This window comes from Nansenia antarctica, assembly GCF_963989245.1.
Source record: "Nansenia antarctica genome assembly, chromosome: 16".
Taxonomy (NCBI): Eukaryota; Metazoa; Chordata; class Actinopteri; order Argentiniformes; family Microstomatidae; genus Nansenia; species Nansenia antarctica.
Window position 1 is genome coordinate 1,842,589 of NC_137686.1, and position 21,287 is coordinate 1,863,875.

Consider the following 21,287-nt stretch of genomic DNA (forward strand, 5'->3'; position numbering starts at 1 on the left):
GCGTTGGTGTGCAAGGGCCTTAACGAGTAGCCATGTTCTGTAATAGATAGTTGGAGCTACTATTCCAAAAAACTAAGACATTTTTTACTTTGTAATACGGGTCTAACTTGCACTTTCAATATTTGACAATCAAGAGGAAATTATCTAAAAAGTATTTTGTAGGACAAGGGAACCAAAAGTGTCCCCAAATGTAGTAAAAAAATAAATAAAAATTGGCTCTGATGGCAGACGAAACAATCTTTGCACCAATGTGTGGTCCCGCTCCAGATGAACTCAATTTCGAGGGAAGGCTTGGGGTTGACTTTGGAAAGCGATTACAAGATCCATAAATCACCTCAGCGAAGGTGTCACCATCTGACTCTTTTATAGGCGCCTTGCTAACTGGGTCCAATAACAAGTTTCCCCTGTAGTTATGCCATCATAACAAATCATTGAAGCGACAGTGGCTAGCCAGGCTCCTAATTGTCTGTTAAGAATTCTGTGAGCCTTGCTCTTTATTGAAGCCCCTCAGTCTTGGGGACAGTGATAAGAAGCCGGTGGCCCTTCTATAAAAGTACTCATCTGGCACCAGAAATCACAGTTGGACTCACAATTTCGTCTCAGTGTAGTTTGGATCCAGCAACCTCTTAAAAAGAAAAAGTGCAAAAAAAAAAGGGGGGGAAAAAAGCCGGTTCCACAGAGTGGTACTTATTTACTTATTTCTAATTTTATCTTATTTATATGAGTGAATTGTTGATCTGCACTTTGGTGATTGTTGTTGAATTTCATCTCCCTCCAAACATGTATTGTTTTACATTATAAGCATTGAAATAGTGGGGAGTTGGACAAGTTACAATAGAATACGGTATGTACGGTTGAGCTTATATAGCTTGGTTGCCACAATTTCTTATACTATTTACAAATGCCATCATCACCTTTTTATTATCCAATCTTTTATCGTTTTTTGGAGGAGTGTACTTGGTTTGTAGATTTTTCATGGGATGAGTGAAATGTTCCACAAAGACAGCTGTACTTCATATGATCCCTTGAACTTGTGGACCCTCAAAAAAATATTTTCAGTTCAGTTGGACCACATGTTGATCTTGCCAACATGGTCAAACTGTTTTCATCTTAATCTTGTCTCTATTGATATTGCATCACTTCTGCATAATAACACATCCATGGTCCACCAATGCAAGAATAGAAATCTCACAACCCATTCCTTTCTTTTTTCAGAAATATGTCAGCCTATTGAAATGATCTGGGTGGAATCTAAAACAGAATAGAATTTCTCCAACATTTTAGGGCCAGCTTTTGATATGAATAGGAAATCAGAGACCCCCTCCCCCCCCCTTTCCCCTCCCCCCTGCTGAAACGTCTCTTAGCTATTATTCTAATGTCCAGCTGCTAGCTTTTTAGGCAGAGGGCATCTGATGGCTGCCTGGTCGCACCGCAAATAGAAAATCCTTTTATTGAAAAACTTGTTTATCAAAATAGTCTCGGAGCAGGTTTTGATTTACTCACCATGAGCCATTTGCATCTCAATGGAAGGTGGTGAAAGCGGTCCTGTGTTCTTTAGCCTCATATAGCATTTCAATCTGGATCATTTCAGTCTGGCACACAGAGCAGGTTCTACCACTGCACCAGCGGCCACATCATCAAGCCCACCTTTCTTTTTGTTTTCAACACTTTCCATATTGCTGATTCTCAGCACAGTGGATGTTAACAAAACCCAAGCGCCTATATGTTACTATATGTTACATGTACAATTAGGATCGGTTTGCCGTTCACTCAGACATTCATTACAAGGAAATATGAAAGTAAATCGTGCTATCTTTTGCCGTTTGCTCTTTATTATGCAGAAACAGAAAACACTTAGCATGTAAAATTAATGTGGAAATTATTCCCGGGGTAAACTATAAACACAGAAGTTACCCCGCACATTTACCCTTTTTTTCTCCTTCCCCTAGATCAGAGTGTAATTGCCAGTAATCAGGTCTGTTTGCTGCTGATAAAACCACTCTGAATGCGAGGAACCCTCTTTGTGTGATGACTCAATTATGGCAGAAGTGGCTCATCAAACCTGGGCCATCAGCTGCTTTAATAAATAAGGAGGAAAACTTGCTGCAGGCGCATTATAATTCCATTCATTCCATAATTAAATCCATTCCAGTTTTTAACCCTTTGCTCAGTCTGCCTCTGGAAAAGGAAACAAAAACATGGGGGAGGGGGGGGGGGGGTACGGAACAGACAGTGACCTTGCACAGAGCACCCACCCATCCCCATAATTCAAAATGATACTGCTGAGGAAAGGTTAGGAGGAATAAAGGGCTCAGGGACAGGGAGGAAGGATGGGTATCTGCTCAGATACAGCCCCCGTTCTTTATGTATGCATTGTTTCCCCACACACAGCTTTAGACAGTAATTATGTTAAAAGAGTAATCTAATCATAACAGTTGGTTGGGTGAGTGTGCAGGGCTGACATTTTGAAATCTTATTTGGTGTAATCTCATTTTGCCTCTATCATCTTTGCCTCGGCCCTATCTAAAGAAAAATGTAAACAATGTAATTAATTTCGTAGTCCTCCAAATCTTACTCAGGCAACAGGAGAGTCTTATTGTTTATTTTAGATGAAGTATCACTAGTACCACTGAGTTTTACTTCAGCACAATAGTGTCTGTGTTAATTACATGTGAGTATCCCAAGAGCATAGATAAGCTGGGAACAAGGGGATATTTCAATGACTCAAGGTCAATGATGATTATTATTCTCATGAATATCTCTGCTATGGTAGTGCAGTAGCCGTCAGGCCTTGTAAGGATAGTAATAGTCCCACTTGTACTGATGGAAGTAGCCTACTTATATACATGCTGTACTGTACTGAGTAAGTGACATCATAAATTAATTAGGAAACGATGTCAATCATAAGTAGGCTACAGTAGCTGTAAGGTATTCATGTTCTGTTTTTTTTTTCATGCAAGGTAAATGTGCACATTTTAACTGTTACTTTTTGACGTCCGGGATCTATTATATCACATTTCATCTGTTCCATTCAGTTTATACGTTTAGTGGTACTTTAGCTTCAATATAAACTGTATGCAAAACATCATTAACGTCTCTTGACTTACTCTGGACTTCAATTCCAATGTCTCAAACATCTCTATCATTTCAATCGCCCTACTTGTTGTAGTATGTAGGGCTGTGAACAGTAGTCTTAGGACCGAAACGTTAGGCTTGATTGCATTCATAGAAACGTTAGGCTTGATTGCATTCATAGAAACGTTAGGCTTGATTGCATTCATAGGTGATTTTAATTTCCACCACCCATTGTCTAAGAGCAGAATAAAACCACGGTTCCATCCAAAGTAACCTCTCCAAACGTTTATTCTCCTTCCAATTCCGCCCCTCTACAAACCGGCGCGAGGCGATGGTTATTCATGACTGGTTGGACTGGGAAGCCCTTCTCCCCCAGTCACAGCCCATCCTCCCCTCTGTGGTGTGGGAACGGTAGCAGATGGGGCTAGGGGAACGGGCTGGGCCCAACGACAGAAAGCAGCCAGAATAACACATAGAGAATCACATAGAGAGAGAAGGAACACAGAGCATCAGGCCGCCTCTCTCTCTCCTAGTCCTCCCCTGAGAAATCTGCCCCATACACGCTGCTAACAGTCCTCAGAGATCTGCTATTTGTGTTGGGGGGTGGGAAGTTGGGTTTGGTTGAGCGGGAGGGGCGGGGGGGGGGGGCATAGATATGATTCAGCAGATGACAAACCGGCTTGAATACTAGTGAGTCTTTTTTTTATGTTTATGCTAATGATGTTGAGTCCACCCTTTTGTTTTCGTGGGGGTGGGGGTGCTCGGAGTGCTATAATTAAGAAGACGTTTTTTTTTTTTTTCTCAAAGCTAACAGAAATAAATAATTCCGTAATAAGATCTGTGAAGTGAAGAGGCTTAATGTACTCATTGTGTTCCTCCTTGTTTTCCCCCTTGGATGTTTTGTATTAATTAGAGCCAAGCAATTTGATCTCTGTCAAGCAATCAATTTGCATCTTGTTCCTTACGCCATGTGAGGTATTATCCTGTTCCTCCCTACTATCTCTGACTGCATTTACACACCCGGGGGGGAACTGTGCAAGAAATACTCATGAATACTTATGTACCTTGTACCTTAAGCAATGTTTTGGAGAAAACAGTCATTATTCAACCAGAGTCGAAAGAAACAGCATGGAAATGTATCGCACGCGATACAGTCACAAGAGCATACTCTGCAGCTTTCCAAACTCCCATTGGATCAGATCTTATCCCGTCTATTCGAAATATTACGGTTATTTTTGGCAACTTTGCTCACTTCTTACGACTGCTTTGACAAAATGGGGCCCCATGTCTCTAATGACCCAAACCTATGCCAGAGAGGCCTGCTGAAATCCAATAATTATTGATTCATAATGCCGCAACGTCTAACACCATTAGATAGCAACATTGATGCCGGTGATCATAGTTGTAAGACATGACATTGCCGCTTGACATGATGTTGCTAAGAATGCATTTACTGTGTATTAAGATGAGTTTGTGTTGTTTTTTTATTACAGAGAATGAATTTCACACTCACATCCTGAAACAGGTCAAGAGTTGTGCACACATCGACCAAGGTGGACTGCGTGGAACTTGCAGCGCGTCATATATATCGCCAAGAAAACTACAAACTAAGGTAATGTTGTATTCTTAGTGCTGGGTTTAGGTAAGATAAAGTCAGAGCATACAGAATAGTATAGATACCCTCCACAATAAGGTCATACTATTGTTAAACATGTATAAACATGATGTTATTTGACCTGTTCAGTTTACCCATGGACAGACAGGGTCTTGCATAAAGGCCGATGGCAGTGGTGGCTAGAGTGTTTCAGATAAGCATCACGTTGAGCAGCACCATTTTAACTCAGAGAAATCACTGACTGAGATATTGTTTTACAAACCATATGCAGGGATGTGATACAGATTTGGTATATTTCATTTGATTGCATTGCTGAATCTTCTTTTTGTTATGCCACAGAAGTGACTAAACAAAGTAGGTCATACACTACACTACACTACTACTACACAACACTACAGACTGAAAGTTCTCATGTTTCTTTTTAGATAACCCAGTGGTTTTGGATTCTGAGACAGCTTTGAGAACCCCATGGCAACATTCAGCAGCCATATGAGGGTGTTCCTCTGTGTCTCAGTTGGTAGAGCATGGTGCTGACAACATTTAGGTTGGACCATAAGTATACTGAAACATGTATGCACTCACTGCATCGTAATTCACTTTGGATAAAGTGCCAGCTACTCTAAACGGAATATATATTCTATTATTCTATTAAATGGCATATATGTTACATATTATATTACACCCTCTTAATAATATAGCAGAATTATTTTGGGGTCAAGACTGAATGTAGGATATATGCTAGTGTTTTATTTACAGTCGCTACACCATATTTAATACTAGAATGATGATCCATCATGAATCTGCCATTATGCCGTGTCAAGAATATATATGACACAAACAAATCTCAACTCTGTGAGTGAAGTCAATATTCAATACAAACAAGCCCTTATTTGACTAGTATATACTATATTTGTTCTGGTTGTGTAAATACTCTTTGAACGTCATACAGTCTCTCCATGTCTCCTCCAGCCAATGTGGATTGAAGCTTTTCTAGTAGCCCCATTACTTCTCATTTCTCTTCAACGTATCTAAATACAGCTTTGAGTTTGTTAAGGACCCCCCCGATAGCTTTCGTCAAATAGGTGTCAAAAGCATAATGCTCAAGACCTTCACAGCCTCGATGCCGCCCACAAATATGACATATACATGAACACAAAGGTTTTGTCTTTTTCAAGCTATATAATATCGCCACATTTTCCATGTTAGGTTGAATAGTTCCAGGTGTTTTGAACTATCATGTCATTGAGTGTTTATCCAGACATGTTGAATGCAGCTGTTATGATGCTGTTATGATACGTTGTTGTGGTGATAATAATGATATTGAATGAATATAAATACTGTACAGCTGTAATGTGTCCTTAGCACATGATAAGATCTGTGTATAAGCATGTGCTGTATAATGTAATCTCATAATGATCCTTAGGTATTATGAGGCATTTTCCGTCAGTTGAAAAAAGGTCTTATAGACAAACACGCATGATATTATAAAACATCCTACATGCCTATCATGAGTTATAATGTGTTATATCTTGGGTTACAAAATCAAATAATATTAAATGTGTTATACTGTGTACACAATATTGTGGCTTTACTTAGAGATAGGAATTAGTTTGATGTGAATTAATAAGGTATTAGCCTTAATGAAAGTGTGATGGTACAGGAGGTTATGATCAACTATTGAATACGTGTTTTAAACAGCGACATTTACATAATGACTGGAACACAGAGGTGCTTAATGTAGAACCTGTGATATTAAAACAAGTACACTGAAAATAGCATTTGAATTGGACTTAATTTCTTTTCATTCTCATGAGTGTTCCAACAATTACATAATTCTGTCCAAATTCTACCTTTTTATGCAAACAAAATGGCAAAAAGTCTGTTTGTGTGTGTGTGTGTGTGTATATGAGTATCTGTCTGTTTATCATAGTGTGTACAATGTGGAAAAGTGGAATGAACTAATAGGCTGCATTCTTTTTTATACCGAATGTAATCTATAATGTTGGGGAGTTGTTTGTCTCAATAGGCTCTAGTAATCAAAAGTAATGAACCTATTATGAGCGGGCCCTCAGAGGCCCTGGCGTGGCATTAAGAGTGTGGCACATAAAAGGTTTATTAAAGGAAATTAAGGTCCATCACTGCCACACCTGCTCCCCTATTATAAATGTATGACAGGTCACTGCCTTCAATCACAGCAGCAAACCAGAGAGAGGAGTCATGTTTCCCATTACCAGGAAAAGTAACAGCATATCCTCTGACTCACAGATTTCACTGGCCTGTGACCACTATACACTGCCATCAGCCCGGAATAATTACCTTTAATAGGTTTTATTTGGGACCCACAAGCAATGGCGAGGGAGAGTGGATGTATTTTAACAACTAGTTTGGTCTAAACACACACTGTGTGTACCACCAACCGCACTCTAATGTCATTATATCGCATTATTATGTTTTTCTCACCTACAAAAGTTTTTTTTTTTCTCTCACCTTCGTTTGGTATTTTGCTTTTACATAGTACCGGCTTCTGTTAGTGTTTTGATCATATTCTCCTGATTAGATGCGATACATTGTTCAAACGCAAATACAAATGTTCTAGACATTATACTGTAGCTAGGAGGGGTTGGAAATGACAGCTAAACAGTAAGCTGTAACCAGAGTGGCGTCAAACATTAGATGAATCCAGCATGAACGTCCAGCATTCTGCTCCCAATCCAACGAATCCAAAAATCAACAAACTCTGCATTTGGTTGTGATTCGATTACACACATTTACATAGTGCGTGTTCTGTTCACAGATGGATTCAGAAGGTGACGAAAACACACTCCAAACATGCAATGGTGTCAAAGGTGAGTAGCTTCAACAACCCTACTGTGCTCAAGCAACCACGTTGCTGTCACTGAGATATTTTTGGTTCCGTAATTCACTGGTACATCCCACTTAAACCTATGGGGCCAGGGATTAACAGTTCAACAATCCAACTTTACAACTGTCAGTTTTCTATGTTATCTTAGTGATTTGAAGAGCCAGCTATACCCATTACATTATTCAGAGGGGAATGACTTCATTAAATTGCCACACTGGCTCAAATTAGTTAAGGAGTGCATATACTGTATATCATGTATGTGTGATTGAAACCCTCTAGACTGGGTATGTCATTATGCAAGTGTTCAGAGCCTTTTGAGGCCTGCTTGTTCACACACCGGAGCCATTACGTTGTCTGGGAAATTCATGGAAGGTTTATTATTCGTGGTGCTTCATGGGAAATACGTTGAGACCTGTGAATGAGATTTGCATTTGCACCCTCTGGGAAAACCCATTTGCCTTTTTAGATCATGTTGTCAGAGCTGTCACGAGGATGAGCTACTGTAGAGTCTTCTAGAGAGGCTAAACCAGAGAGGCTTGTAGAGTCTTCTAGAGAGGCTAAACCAGAGAGGCTTGTAGAGTCTTCTAGAGAGCAGGCTAAACCAGAGAGGCTTGTAGAGTCTTCTAGAGAGGCTAAACCAGAGAGGCTTGTAGAGTCTTCTAGAGAGGCTAAACCAGAGAGGCTTGTAGAGTCTTCTAGAGAGGCTAAACCAGAGAGGCTTGTAGAGTCTTCTAGAGAGCAGGCTAAACCAGAGAGGCTTGTCAGATCAATACAGAGGAGTCTCCACTTTGATCCTAGAAACAAAAAACAACATACATTTGTAAAAAAAAAATATAGATACAGTATATAGAGAGATTGTGAAAAACTCATTTTGTTTAATATCAACCACAAAATCATGTAAAAACAGTGAGTTCACAGTACAGTAGTTGTATTTCATAACTGGTTACCCAGAACCAGGGGTTAGATCTCATCTTTGATCAGGATTCCATGTCCCTGGCAGAGGTCTGAGTCATCCACAGTGGAAATGTAAACATGACTATTTACTCTCCTTTCCTCTGCCTCTGTTGACAGTTCCAGCTGACTGCATCACGGAGACGCCCAGGTAAGGGTTCACAGCCTCTCTGTGAGGTAAGGGTTCACAGCCTCTCTGTGAGCAGAAACACTTCTCTGTCTCTGCCTCTCTCTCTCTCTCTCTCTCTCTCTCTCTCTGCCAGCTGACTGCATCACTGAGACGCCCAGGTAAGGGTTCACAGCCTCTCTGTGAGGTAAGGGTTCACAGCCTCTCTGTGAGCAGAAACACTTCAGGATATCCTCCAGCTCACCCTGAGTTTCTATTTCCTTACTTACCAAATGAAAATGCCAGTCCTTTGTCCCATAGTAAATGTAGTATGTTGCCAATGCTGTTATCTTGATGTGCAGGTATAATTGGCTTTGCCTGTAGCTCTTTGCTGCTTTTTGGTACTTCTTTACTTCAATGGTCTTTAGTAATTATTTGAGCTAAGAATAGCTGCTCATTTTGCTACACTCAATTCAACCTACTTTCATTCTAGCCATACGAAACATTTGCTGTTCCCTCTCTGAGTGCTGTGAAGTACCATGTCCAATAAACTGACAATAGAAAGTTGAAGTTCACTTGAGATTTTTTGGGGGGGTCAGTTCAAATGTGTATTCCCTTTACTGCACAAAGTGAATTGAAATTCAATTATAATATAACTATTGATCATTTTTTATGGAACATGAAAACGGGCAATGTTCAATTCACTAATTCAATTTCAATTCACTTTGAAAGGAATTGTAATCTGAATTGACCCCCCAACCCATAGCCCAAGGAGAATTGAGTTGACCTCATTGCTTTTATTTGACCTCATATCTGTGCTGGTACCTCAGTTCATATGGACCCATGGCGGCTCGGAAGAGGAGCGCCCAGGACGGGGTCCAGGGCGCCCCCGTCAACAAGAGGAAGTCCCTCCTGATGAAGCCTCGCCATTACAGCCCCAGCGAGGCGCGCGGGGAGGGGGGAGCGGACCTGGCAGCTCTGCGGGACAAAGACGAGCCGAGAAACATTGACACTCCAGCAGGTAAACAGATGTCCTGTTGTTTTGTCTGTTTTGACGAACAATTGACGCTGAATTTTAAAATCCCATCTGTTGCATTCATATCTGCCTCCCTCTGCCCGCCCGGGCCCGCCAGCAGACCCAGTCATTGTGTACTGGAAGTGAAAGACGACACTGCTGGGTCCACATTAGTTTTGTCTCTCGTCCTCAGATTGAAGTTTTGACAGCTGATCTGCCATGATATTTTCTGGCTTGGTTTCCCTCCTTTTTTCCCACAGAGCCAGATTTCAGGATCCTCATTTGTTTTTTTTGTCTGATGTGTTTTTTTGAAAAGCTATTCAGAAATGGTTGATACACTGGCCTTCTCTAATACGCTGGCCTTCTCTAATACACTGGCCTTCTCTCATTGGAATTGAAGCCGTTGATGTTTGTTCTGTTTAACTTAGTTAGGCTGTAATTCAATCACTGCAGATAACGTGTTTCCAGGATAACACCAAAACTTGATTATTCTTGTGCAGCAATAATCAATGTCTGAGAAGTGATTGTGTTTCAAATTTAGTTTGCTTTCTTGCTGTACAATAGGAGTCAGTTAGTTATCCTAGAAACCTGTTATCTGCAATTGATTGAATTAGTACAGTTGAGTCATACGACATGATACATTATACATACCGGTACGTTATTCTGATTAACCTTAACATCGGTGCATTTTACCCCTACTTTCCCATCAAAAGTGTGTTTGTACTTATGTATATGTATTGTTTATTACTTATGTATACAGTATGTATTGTTTATTACTTATGTATACAGTATGTATTGTTTATTACTTATGTATACAGTATGTATTGTTTATTTGCCCATATGTGTACAATGAAAAGAGACCAAGCTAGTGTGTACTTTGTTAATTTTTTATTTGTTTAATTGTGCTCAGCTATATGAAAGGATATGCACTACACACACAGCTAGGTAAACATTAATCAACACCGACTAAAAACAACGTTTGTGTTTTCTTTCATTTTAAAGCACTGTCTTCTCCGGTAGCAAAACATTTCCTAATGAATTGAATTTTGAGCATTTTGGCAACAATACCCATGGTCTACATGTGCATTCTCACCACTATAATCTGACCTTATTTGGTATATTTTTAACGATGTAACTAAGCAACAAACGTAATTGTCCCTTTCGAAAGCTTTTGTTAAGCCCTCTAACACAGTCCAAATATACATAATTAGGCATAATGTCTACAGCTCATTATAGTACACATGTGGGTAGTTAAATGGACCAAGAGAGTAGCTCAATGAATTGTGCGGATTCATTGGAAATGGAATTTATTTATTTATGGGGTTCACATTAGATTAGAATTATCGTAACCCTTTTTTGCACTGCTTCACCAGCAGTTATGTCTCGGAAAACTTTCCATGTTTCATTGCTCCTTCTCAAGGTCTCTGTCTAAAGGCGCGCTTTTATCCACCCAGATCAATCTAGCATCACATACTTGTATTATAACCTTTCTGCAAGAAAAAGTTGGTTTAAAAATAAAAAATATACAATAAGACAAACACATGAAGCCAGAGGAAATGACGTATAACGTCACATTTTTTATGACAAAATCTTGAGCTTTTTTTGTGTGGGAATATAGGAAGGTGGTGGAATGGAAAGCAACAACAACAGCAACAACAACAAAATAATCGATCGGGATTACGTTCATATCTGCATTTTGTGACAAAAAGAGGGAAAACTAATCCTTTCATTTGGTTGAGCCGCGGTACTGCGTTCAACTCCAGCCAAGCTCCTACCCTGCTGCAGAGCGGTAATGGCTGTTCTGGAGTACAAACTGTTCACCTGTTCCAACACATAAACCACAGGAAGGATCCAACATTTTTTTTTACCCTGTGTCTTTTTTCACTGAACCTCTCTCTCTCTCTCTCTCTCTCTCCCCCCTCCCCTCACTTCCTCACTCTGTGTGTGTGAGTGTGTGTGTGTGTGTGTGTGTGTGTGTGTGTGTGTGTGTGTGTGTGTGTGTGTGTGTGTGTGTGTGTGTGTGTGTGTGCGTGCGTGCGTGCGTGTGTGCGTGCGTGTGTGTCTGTGTTGGTCAGGCCTGTGCATCCATCTGGACAAAAATCAAGTCAAGTACCTCTGTTAATTGTAACTACGCATAACTGACTAACTTTTCATCTTTGAACAGACAGTTATTTCCCCCTCTATTTAGAATAACATCAACGCATGTCTCATGATCCATTTTGAAATAAAATAAAAAGTAGCTTGCCCAAAATCTTATTCACCTATAATTACATGTATCCAGGTCTTGATAAACATCACACAAGTACACAGTAAATGTATACATTTTGCAAAATACAAAGTCAAATGTTTCTAAAGCCAGATTTATTTTTGGGCTTGGAAACGCCATATTAGGTCAGAGCTATTGTATTCTGTTGGCATGTAGCAGCTCTATTATGAGGATTACATGTTTGACTATGGCCCTTAATAACTAGCTGTCTGACCATGCCTGTGTCCTGATCATCCACAGCCTGCAGTGTGATCCTAAATGGTTCCCAAATCTAGCATCAACTATTGAATCCCACTTCCCGATGCAGGCTACTAGCAAGTGAAGAGGAAGGATCTACAGCAGACCCTACTCGTGATTTATTATGATTTATTTGGATGAAATGCCCTTATGGCCTAAAGAGCTTTAGCAGCAAATACGTCTTTCAATGTTTTTTGCAGATCAAAAGATATTTTGTTGAATCAACCCAGATAGCTTTCCATTGTTAATCATTGACCATGGCTTAATATAATCAGGGGTGTTATTGCATAAAATGCATTTTGGGGGGGCTAAAAGGCCTACAATGTACTCTGTATGTTCCACTTAAACTGATCTAGCTAGCTAGAAATATAAATTCTAATTTAATGTCAAAAGTATACTGTATTTTTCTGTTCCAGCGCATTTCTGTTGTACATTCAACTTGTTGATATGTCAACAATAATGCCCACCAGTAAATCATTGGAGAATTCTAAAAGGTTTGAGTATTAAAAAAAATCAATGTAAAAATCAATTAGTAGGTGCACTCAATATAATGAGGTATTGCAACAAAAAAGACAGATAAAGAGAAGAAATAGGAGGAGAATAAACGGATTTGATTATCACTCAGGATCTACACTTTTCCCTTTCCATTTGAAAGATTATGATATATTCAAATCAAACATTAGCCCCACCATTAACACATTGGGTGTGTATGAGCATGGTTCTATCTCCAAAGCTTTCAACATACCTCCATTTCTCACTGAGGTTGGAATCATAATGTTCATATTTGAAATCTTTCTTTATTATAGTTCTATCAAGTGGCACAGTGTCATCTTGGGGTTTTTCTTTGTTCAATTCTTTTCCAGGACAATTTTGGCCACTTTCTTGGGTCTTATCTGTACATGTAAATATGGGTTCTTAAATGAGTTTGGCATGAATGACTGCAAGTTTACATAACATGATGAAGCCCTGCTTGTCTAAACCCTCCTAACTACTCAGAACCAATGTTCAGTGGCACAAGCCATGAAAATCCTGCCATAATCTGGTCATTCCAAAATCTGCATCAAGTTGTTGTTTTCTGATTGGACATTTGTAAGAAGAAGACAGTCTTGTGCTTCATCTCTAGGGTTCATGTTCAACTAGGCTTGGGTATTATCTAAGATGTACTTGAGGAATTGCTTAGAAAGCTGGCAATCACCGGCCATACTATTATAATTTTCATTACAGTACTGTACCCATTTTTCCCCAATTGTTTTAGTAATACAAAATACAAAACATGCATTCTCAAGATGTTGCGCATGAAAAAGTGTCACACAATTTGCAACACTGAACATCAGTAGAAACTCTATGGAGTAAAAGCTTAATGTGGCCATGTGACTCTCTTTGTCTCGTACCAAAGATGCAGAACCTTATCATGTGTACTCAGTCAAACAATGACAAACAATGACAACATAGTTTGGCTTCTCTGTCCTTATGTTTTAGATGAAGAACCCGACTCAACTCACACAGTGCCCTACACAAATGGTCGCCAAGACACAAAAACAGCAAACCCCCACGATTCCTTTGGATGGTCTGAAGCTGTTACGGACGACTCTCCCCAAGACCAGGCTGTCGCCTCGGAACGACCGGAGGACGAGGAGGTGGACGAGCGAAATGAAGAAGAAGAAGGAGAAGAAGAAGAAGAAGGAGAAGAAGAAGAAGAAGAAGAAGAAGAAAACCAAAGCCGGGACAGGATGAGTGTCCCTTGCTTATCGCCCCGCAAGAGCCCGTATGAAGACAGCAGAGAGGGGGGGTTGGAGCCTCTGCCTCACGCCGCTCGGCTCCACAGCTCCCACGTCCTCAGAGAAGACCCCAGGGACAGCCAGCGCACCACAGGAGACCCCGACTCTGACCTGGGGGGCGACTCTGACCTGGGGAGCTACGTGGGCAGAGCGGACCCCTTCCAGGCCGAGGGCCTGAGGTACCGGCCTGACCCCAGCGAGGAGGAGGAGGAGGAGGAGGAGAGGCCCCCCCGGCTGGAGGGCTGGGCGCTGGGCCTACAGGAGAGAGCCTTGGACATGGACAGAGGGAGGGTGAATATGAGTCTGCTGGAGCAGGCCATGGTGCTGCAGTCAGAGCAGAGGCAGGTGCTGCACCACGCCTACAGGGAGATGGACAGGCTCCTGTATGAGCAGATGACCAGTGAGAGGAGGCACCAGAGGCTGCTGGACCTGGACCCCAGGGTCGCCTATCAACACGGAGGCAAAGGTATTATAATAATAATAACAACAACAACAACAACAACAACTATAATAACTATAATAATAATAATAATAATAATAATAATAATAATAACTTACATTTATATATAGCCTTTCAGGGGACCCAAGGTTGCTTTACAGAGAAACGTCTTATGACAGAAGATATTTGTTATTTGAAGATTCATAGAAATAGTATTATCAATGGTATTTCTCAAATAGCTTTTAAAAAAGAATTCTAGTGCCTCTTGATCAGCATGGCTTGTAAAGATGACTTTTCTGTTGTATTTCTTTTTCTTTTTAATACATTGGAACCATATAAAGGGGATACTGCACTTATCTTAAGTAAAAGACAGTATTAGGCATAAAATATGATGCAGTAGCACATAGTTTTATTTAGAAACGTAGCTGATTCTGTATTTCTATAGTAGAAATCACCTGATTCTGTATTTCTATAGTAGAAATCACCTGATTCTGTATATCTATAGTAGAAATCAAAGAAACCACTTGTGATTTCAATGATGAGGCATTCCAGAACATAGACATAATAAAGAACAATATTCAGAGAGGTTAAGTACCAAAACATTTTGCCAACAAGCAAAGTAATAAATAATCAGACTAAAATAAAAAATAACAAAATCTTCTGATGGAATTGCTACTACTCACAATATTGGATTTTGATAGGAATCCACTGAAATATTTAACCATGGCGAAAAGTCTCAAATCTGCCCAAAGTACCGTTCATTTTTTCCACTGATTCTTCAAATGACTGCAGCTAAATGTATAATCCAGAGGTAATCTTTCGATGGGGCATTAATAAGTGAGTGCCTGGTGTTGACTCCAGCCTTAACTAAAATGACAGATTAATAGAAGCATTTTAAACACGTTTGGCTTTCCATGACACTGCAATCTGTATGTCTCTTCCGTGTCTATACCACTCCATACAGTAGTATCTGTATGTCTCTTCCGTGTCTATACCACTCCATACAGTAGTGTCTGTATGTCTCTTCCGTGTCTATACCACTCCATACAGTAGTGTCTGTATGTCTCTTCCGTGTCTATACCACTCCATACAGTAGTATCTGTATGTCTCTTCCGTGTCTATACCACTCCATACAGTAGCTCCTACATGTTCACTTACTGTAGCTCTGCTTTCACGGCTCGTCTCTAGGAACAAAGAAAGGATCGAGGTGATTAACATAAGATAACATGGTCAACAGATCAGTAACATAAGATAACATGGTCAACAGATCAGTAACATCAGATAACATGGTCAACAGATCAGTAACATAAGATAACATGGTCAACAGATCAGTAACATGAGATAACATGGTCAACAGATCAGTAACATAAGATAACATGGTCAACAGATCAGTAACATAAGATAACATGGTCAATAGATCAGTAACATAAGATAACATGGTCAACAGATCAGTAACATAAGATAACATGGTCAACAGATCAGTAACATAAGATAACATGGTCAACAGATCAGTAACATAAGATAACATGGTCAACAGATCAGTAACATAAGATAACATGGTCAACAGATCAGTAACATAAGATAACATGGTCAACAGATCAGTAACATAAGATAACATGGTCAACAGATCAGTAACATAAGATAACATGGTCAATAGATCAGTAACATAAGATAACATGGTCAATACATCAGTAAATCGAATGACATATGAACCTTGTTGCGATTCTTTTTTTGGTTCTTCTCCTTCTAGACTCCCCACGAACAGATAAGAAGGACATCAGGTGCCCGACCCCAGGTTGTGATGGGACCGGACATGTTACTGGTCTGTACCCTCACCATCGCAGTCTGTCTGGATGTCCCCACAAAGTCAGAGTACCCCCTGAGAGTGAGTCCCTCATCTACAAACAGATACGCATCCTGTACATACAGTACACACACTAACTGTATGGCACACACACACACACACACACACACACACACACACACACACACACACACACACACACACACACACAAAGTGTACTATGGTGATTTTACATTTCTTAGAACTGCTTTAAAGTAATGATGTCCAAATAAAAGCTGTTTAAATGTTATCAAATAGTGGCAGCATCATATAATTAGGAAATATAATTTGAATGTTCATGTTGCTTGTACTGCACTGAACACACACATATATAACACTGAACACACACATATATAACACTGCTGATATTTGAAACTTGTCACCTTTTTCTTTTTTTCTTTTCGTAATGTGTGTTGTGATTTCTTAATATTGAAAGAGTTTTATTGCCTGTAGTTTAGTCATTTAAATGTAACATAACAAACATTAAACAGTAATGTTACAAAAGGAACAGAAAAAGTAATTAATTTTTTTCCAGTATGAAAGCATGTGCTCTTAGACCAGAGGCAGTATTTGCAAATCAAAGGGGTTGCTACCGCTAACGCGCTATTGAAAAATAAATAGAGAACTCCTGCAAACTAATTGGAAAATACAGTATGTGCACCGAAAAGAAAAGTTCCTAAGGATACTGAGTGGAACTCTAACAATGTGAATGTTTTGAACAAAAATAATTAGCTGTTTCTTGTTGTATTCTTACCGTCGCTAAGCTATTTACATTTGAGACCAACTCACAGTGCACTGTCACAATGGAAACCCCTGTTAGTTAGAGATGCTTATATGCCCAATGGTGTGGATCACGGCACTGTAACCAGGGTTTCTCAACTGGAATGTCTGGATTGAATCGTCAAGAAACATAGAACCAGACTACAGTTTTCAACACAAACCATGTGAATAGATTATTATTCTGCAGTCTTCCCTCCTGATACTCTCATGGCTCTGGTGGATGTTCTCCTCACTGATATTGTTATGACTGGTAATCAACGCTGGTTATCATCTCGTTCTACTCATCCGATGGTCTGATCCACTGTTCCCTCTCCTTGTCTCCAGTCCTGGCCATGCATGAGAACGTCCTCAAGTGTCCCACCCCTGGGTGCACGGGGAGGGGCCACGTCAACAGTAACCGTAGCACCCACCGGAGGTACGTACCGCACACACACACACACACACACACACACACACACACACACACACACCGGAGGTACGTACCGCAGGGGTCCGTGACCCATTAGAAAGTAACACGGTGTGTAGACGGGGGGGATGACACCACTAATGTGTTTGACTTCCTCCCTGTCCAGCCTCTCAGGGTGCCCGATCGCTGCTGCAGTCAAGGTCTCCCAACCTCAGAAGGAGAGCCCCAAATGCAGACAAGCAACTGACCGATTGCCCAGGTATAACACCACAGTAAAGTAACTGACCATTTACATTTACATTTTTACATTTACATTTTTGGCATTTAGCAGACGCCTTATTCCAAAGCGACTTACAATCAATACATTTGACTAAGCAAGTGAATCATCAATCCACCAGTTGTAGCAGGAAAAGTAATCCAGCTCAGGCCCGGGGCCATTGGCAGTCTCCGTGATAGAAGGAACAAAAAGAAACAAAAACCAAAAGTACCATTTAAAAAAATAATAATTTGTATAGACACTGGAGAAACAGAGAAACAGTACAGAAGGGGGGGGGGGGCAGTAGAAGTCTTGAGGGACACAGTAAAGGGGAAAGCGGGTGTCTCAGGAGACGCAGTGCTGGGGGTAGTAGATGTCTCAGGAGGAGCAGTTAAGGTGTAACCATTTGTCCAGGTATAACACCATATTAAAGTAACTGACCATTTGCCCAGGTATAACACCATATTAAAGTAACTGACCATTTGCCCAGGTTTAACACCCCATTAAAGTAACTATGTAGAACATTGGACCTTTGGGGAGCTCTCAAGCTAAGTAGGTCCCCGAAATAGACAGAAATATTGGCAATAAATGACCTGATTGAACAGAGAGGTACACCTCTCCACAACTACCCAATGTGCAAAAGCTTTTTTAGGGAAATGTTTGTTAGCCTCAAACTAAGGACTGTGTGGTCTAACGAGATAAGGAACCAATGAATATGATATCATGAACCATACAGCCAACATTCAAGCTACAATTTGATGTCAAAAATGTGTGACAAAGATTCTGTTATGTATCTTTGTATCTGCTGGTTTATCATTCATTTCCATATCAATATCATATCATTAAGACAGACAGACTTTGGGTGTCAGGTGTTTATTCAACGTGTTATAAGAAGAAATAATAATAATAATTATTATTATTATTATATTTCAAAACCTAAACATGTCTTCTCCGTGTTCCTATTAAGCGATGGTTGTACGTCCTATGGGATCCTCTCTATTAGGGAGATAAAGCAGCAGAACTCTTTGTTCTCTGTAGACATCGCGGGCAGAGTGCCCACCCATACTAAATTAATTAGTTGGGCAACATGCCTGTGAGCCTGCAACATGCCTGTGAGCCTGCAACACAGATCAGATCCCAGACAACATGCCTGTGAGCCTGCAACACAGATCAGATCCCAGACAACATGCCTGTGAGCCTGCAACACAGATCAGATCCCAGACAACATGCCTGTGAGCCTGCAACACAGATCAGATCCCAGAATGCAACATGCCTGTGAGCCTGCAACACAGATCAGATCAACATGCCTGTGAGCCTGCAACACAGATCAGATCAACATGCCTGTGAGCCTGCAACACAGATCAGATCAACATGCCTGTGAGCTGCAACACAGATCAGATCAACATGCCTGTGAGCCTGCAACACAGATCAGATCAACATGCCTGTGAGCTGCAACACAGATCAGATCAACATGCCTGTGAGCTGCAACACAGATCAGATCAACATGCCTGTGAGCCTGCAACACAGATCAGATCCCAGAATTCATGAAAAGAAGTGATATGATTCAAACAACAATGTCTATTACTTCAGGACCAGTTCTTCTCGCAACCACTTGTGGGCATATCAGTCTACATCATGTTATACAGTAGATTTGACCCTGTAACACTTTACATTAAGTTGCCCCTATACCTATGTAGTAACATTGTCATTATTTTAGTAACAACTTTGTATGAACATGTTGTTACATAGTCATTAGGAAATCACACAGTCCCTAACCCTAACATAAACCGCTGAACTCCATTGCTATACATTAACAAATAATTGACCAATGTGCTATGTAACAGTGCGTTAATACAATGTTGTTACCAGTATAATTATAGAGTTAAGTTTCCAGTTTCAAGTTGTATTGATACGTCACATTACACAAGTGTAAGAAAGTCAAATTCTTAGGCTTCGGTTCCTGACATTGCAGCACAAGACAGTGGCTGTGTTCGAAATGGTATACTAGCATACTGCATACTAGCATACTCAATGAGTATATACTGCATTCATCAGAGCAACGCATCCGGGTACTTTCCCCTCCCGTAATGTCCACGCCCCTTTTTGGGTGATAGAAGAGTAGAAGTTTGACTGGCGGTCAATGGGAATTTCTGGTCTTTGCTACTTTAATCCGATAAAATAAGAAAACCGTAGTGCTTTTTAGATATTAGGAGCACAAATCCGATGGCCAGTTAGGCAAACTATTACAGTATATAGTGTCATTGCCGATCAATGATCGACATCGTTATATAGAGAAAATTAATGAAATAAGGGTTGATTCATCAGAGCAGTCATACGTCATCTCCCTGTCATCAGGGATTTGTAGTTCTTCATTTGATTTGCCGTGTAAATCCCCAGATGAGAGTGTTACATTAGTAACAGGCTACTTTGGCAAATGCCCATTGAACAGATTTATTTATTATCCTATCTTAAGAAAACTAATGTAACACTCTCATCTGGGGATTTACACGGCAAATCAAATGAAGAACTACAAATCCCTGATGACAGGGAGATGACGTATGACTGCTCTGGTGAATCAACCCCTATTTCATTCATTTTCTCTATATAACGACGTCGATCATTGATCGGCAACGACACTATATAATAGTTTGCCTAACAGGCCATCGGATTTGGGCTCCTAATATCTAAAAAGCACTACGGTTTTCTTATTTTATCGGATTAAAGTAGCGAAGACCAGAAATTCCCATTGAACGCCAGTCAAACTTCTACACTTCTATCACCCAAAAAGGGGCGTGGACATTCTGATGACAGGGAGATGACGCGCAATTGCTCTGATGAATACTGCCTACTAAATTCATAATAAGTATGCCAAAACCAGCCGACCGTTTACACTGCAGTATGCATACTGCCTCCCAGAATGCATTTCGCACCGGCTGGCAGCGGGGATTTTAAATCCTCCATTCTAAACCTCCATTGGCTAAAAGCTGTAATTTTGGTGTTAACATGTCAAGTTTTAATATGTTTTCAGGTGAGAAAGTAACCATATATATAACCATATATATTCCCAAAATGTGTTTATCAAAATAACCCGTTTATATATCTGATCTGACGTTTTTTTCCCCTCTTCTGTTCGCTAGCTACATTACGGCTGCGTTCGTAAATTCGCCCTGGAAATCTGATCAGCACTCATGGAATGCCTCTTGTCCAATCAAATTACCTGGTCCCTTTATGACGTTGAACCCAGTGTGCGCTCCGGTGCTCTGGTAGCGAATTTACGAACGCGCCCTACGTTGCTTAGATAACTTCACTGCGGAGTTCGACAGAAACATCATAACATAATTGCTAAACAAGTTGTACAATTATTTGGGGGGCCAATATCTTTAGCTAGCTCAAGTAACTAGCTGACTTTATTGTTGTCTTAGCAGTTGGTAAAAGAACATGATTAAAATAAATATATATAGCAATAACATATCATGGGCTTGCTGCAGCAAGCACAATAACAACCAACTTGTCCGTCTGAAGCTACAATACTGGGATCATTATTGATTGGGCTACAGGCAGTCAAATACTAGGTGTGTGTAGGACACGAATAAACTTGGATTTCATGCATTTCATCTTTGTAATCATGTCTAAGAATGCATTTCACCATGTAGATTC

The 21,287-nt window shown here is 40.3% G+C and overlaps 1 protein-coding gene across 1 annotated transcript in view; it reads left to right on the forward strand.

Annotated features, from left to right (window-relative positions):
- st18 (ST18 C2H2C-type zinc finger transcription factor) overlaps positions 1-21,287 on the forward strand; it is a gene marked incomplete at both ends in the record, with an annotated part of 55,583 nt that overhangs the window by 19,063 nt on the left and 15,233 nt on the right. The window contains 9 exons of the mRNA XM_080546539.1: positions 4,569-4,687; positions 7,485-7,536; positions 8,768-8,792; positions 9,441-9,631; positions 13,704-13,765; positions 13,889-14,372; positions 16,096-16,230; positions 17,293-17,383; positions 17,541-17,646. Of these exons, the coding sequence (XP_080402665.1) occupies positions 4,569-4,687; positions 7,485-7,536; positions 8,768-8,792; positions 9,441-9,631; positions 13,704-13,765; positions 13,889-14,372; positions 16,096-16,230; positions 17,293-17,383; positions 17,541-17,646 (1,265 nt within the window). The remainder of the gene's footprint in view (positions 1-4,568; positions 4,688-7,484; positions 7,537-8,767; positions 8,793-9,440; positions 9,632-13,703; positions 13,766-13,888; positions 14,373-16,095; positions 16,231-17,292; positions 17,384-17,540; positions 17,647-21,287) is intronic.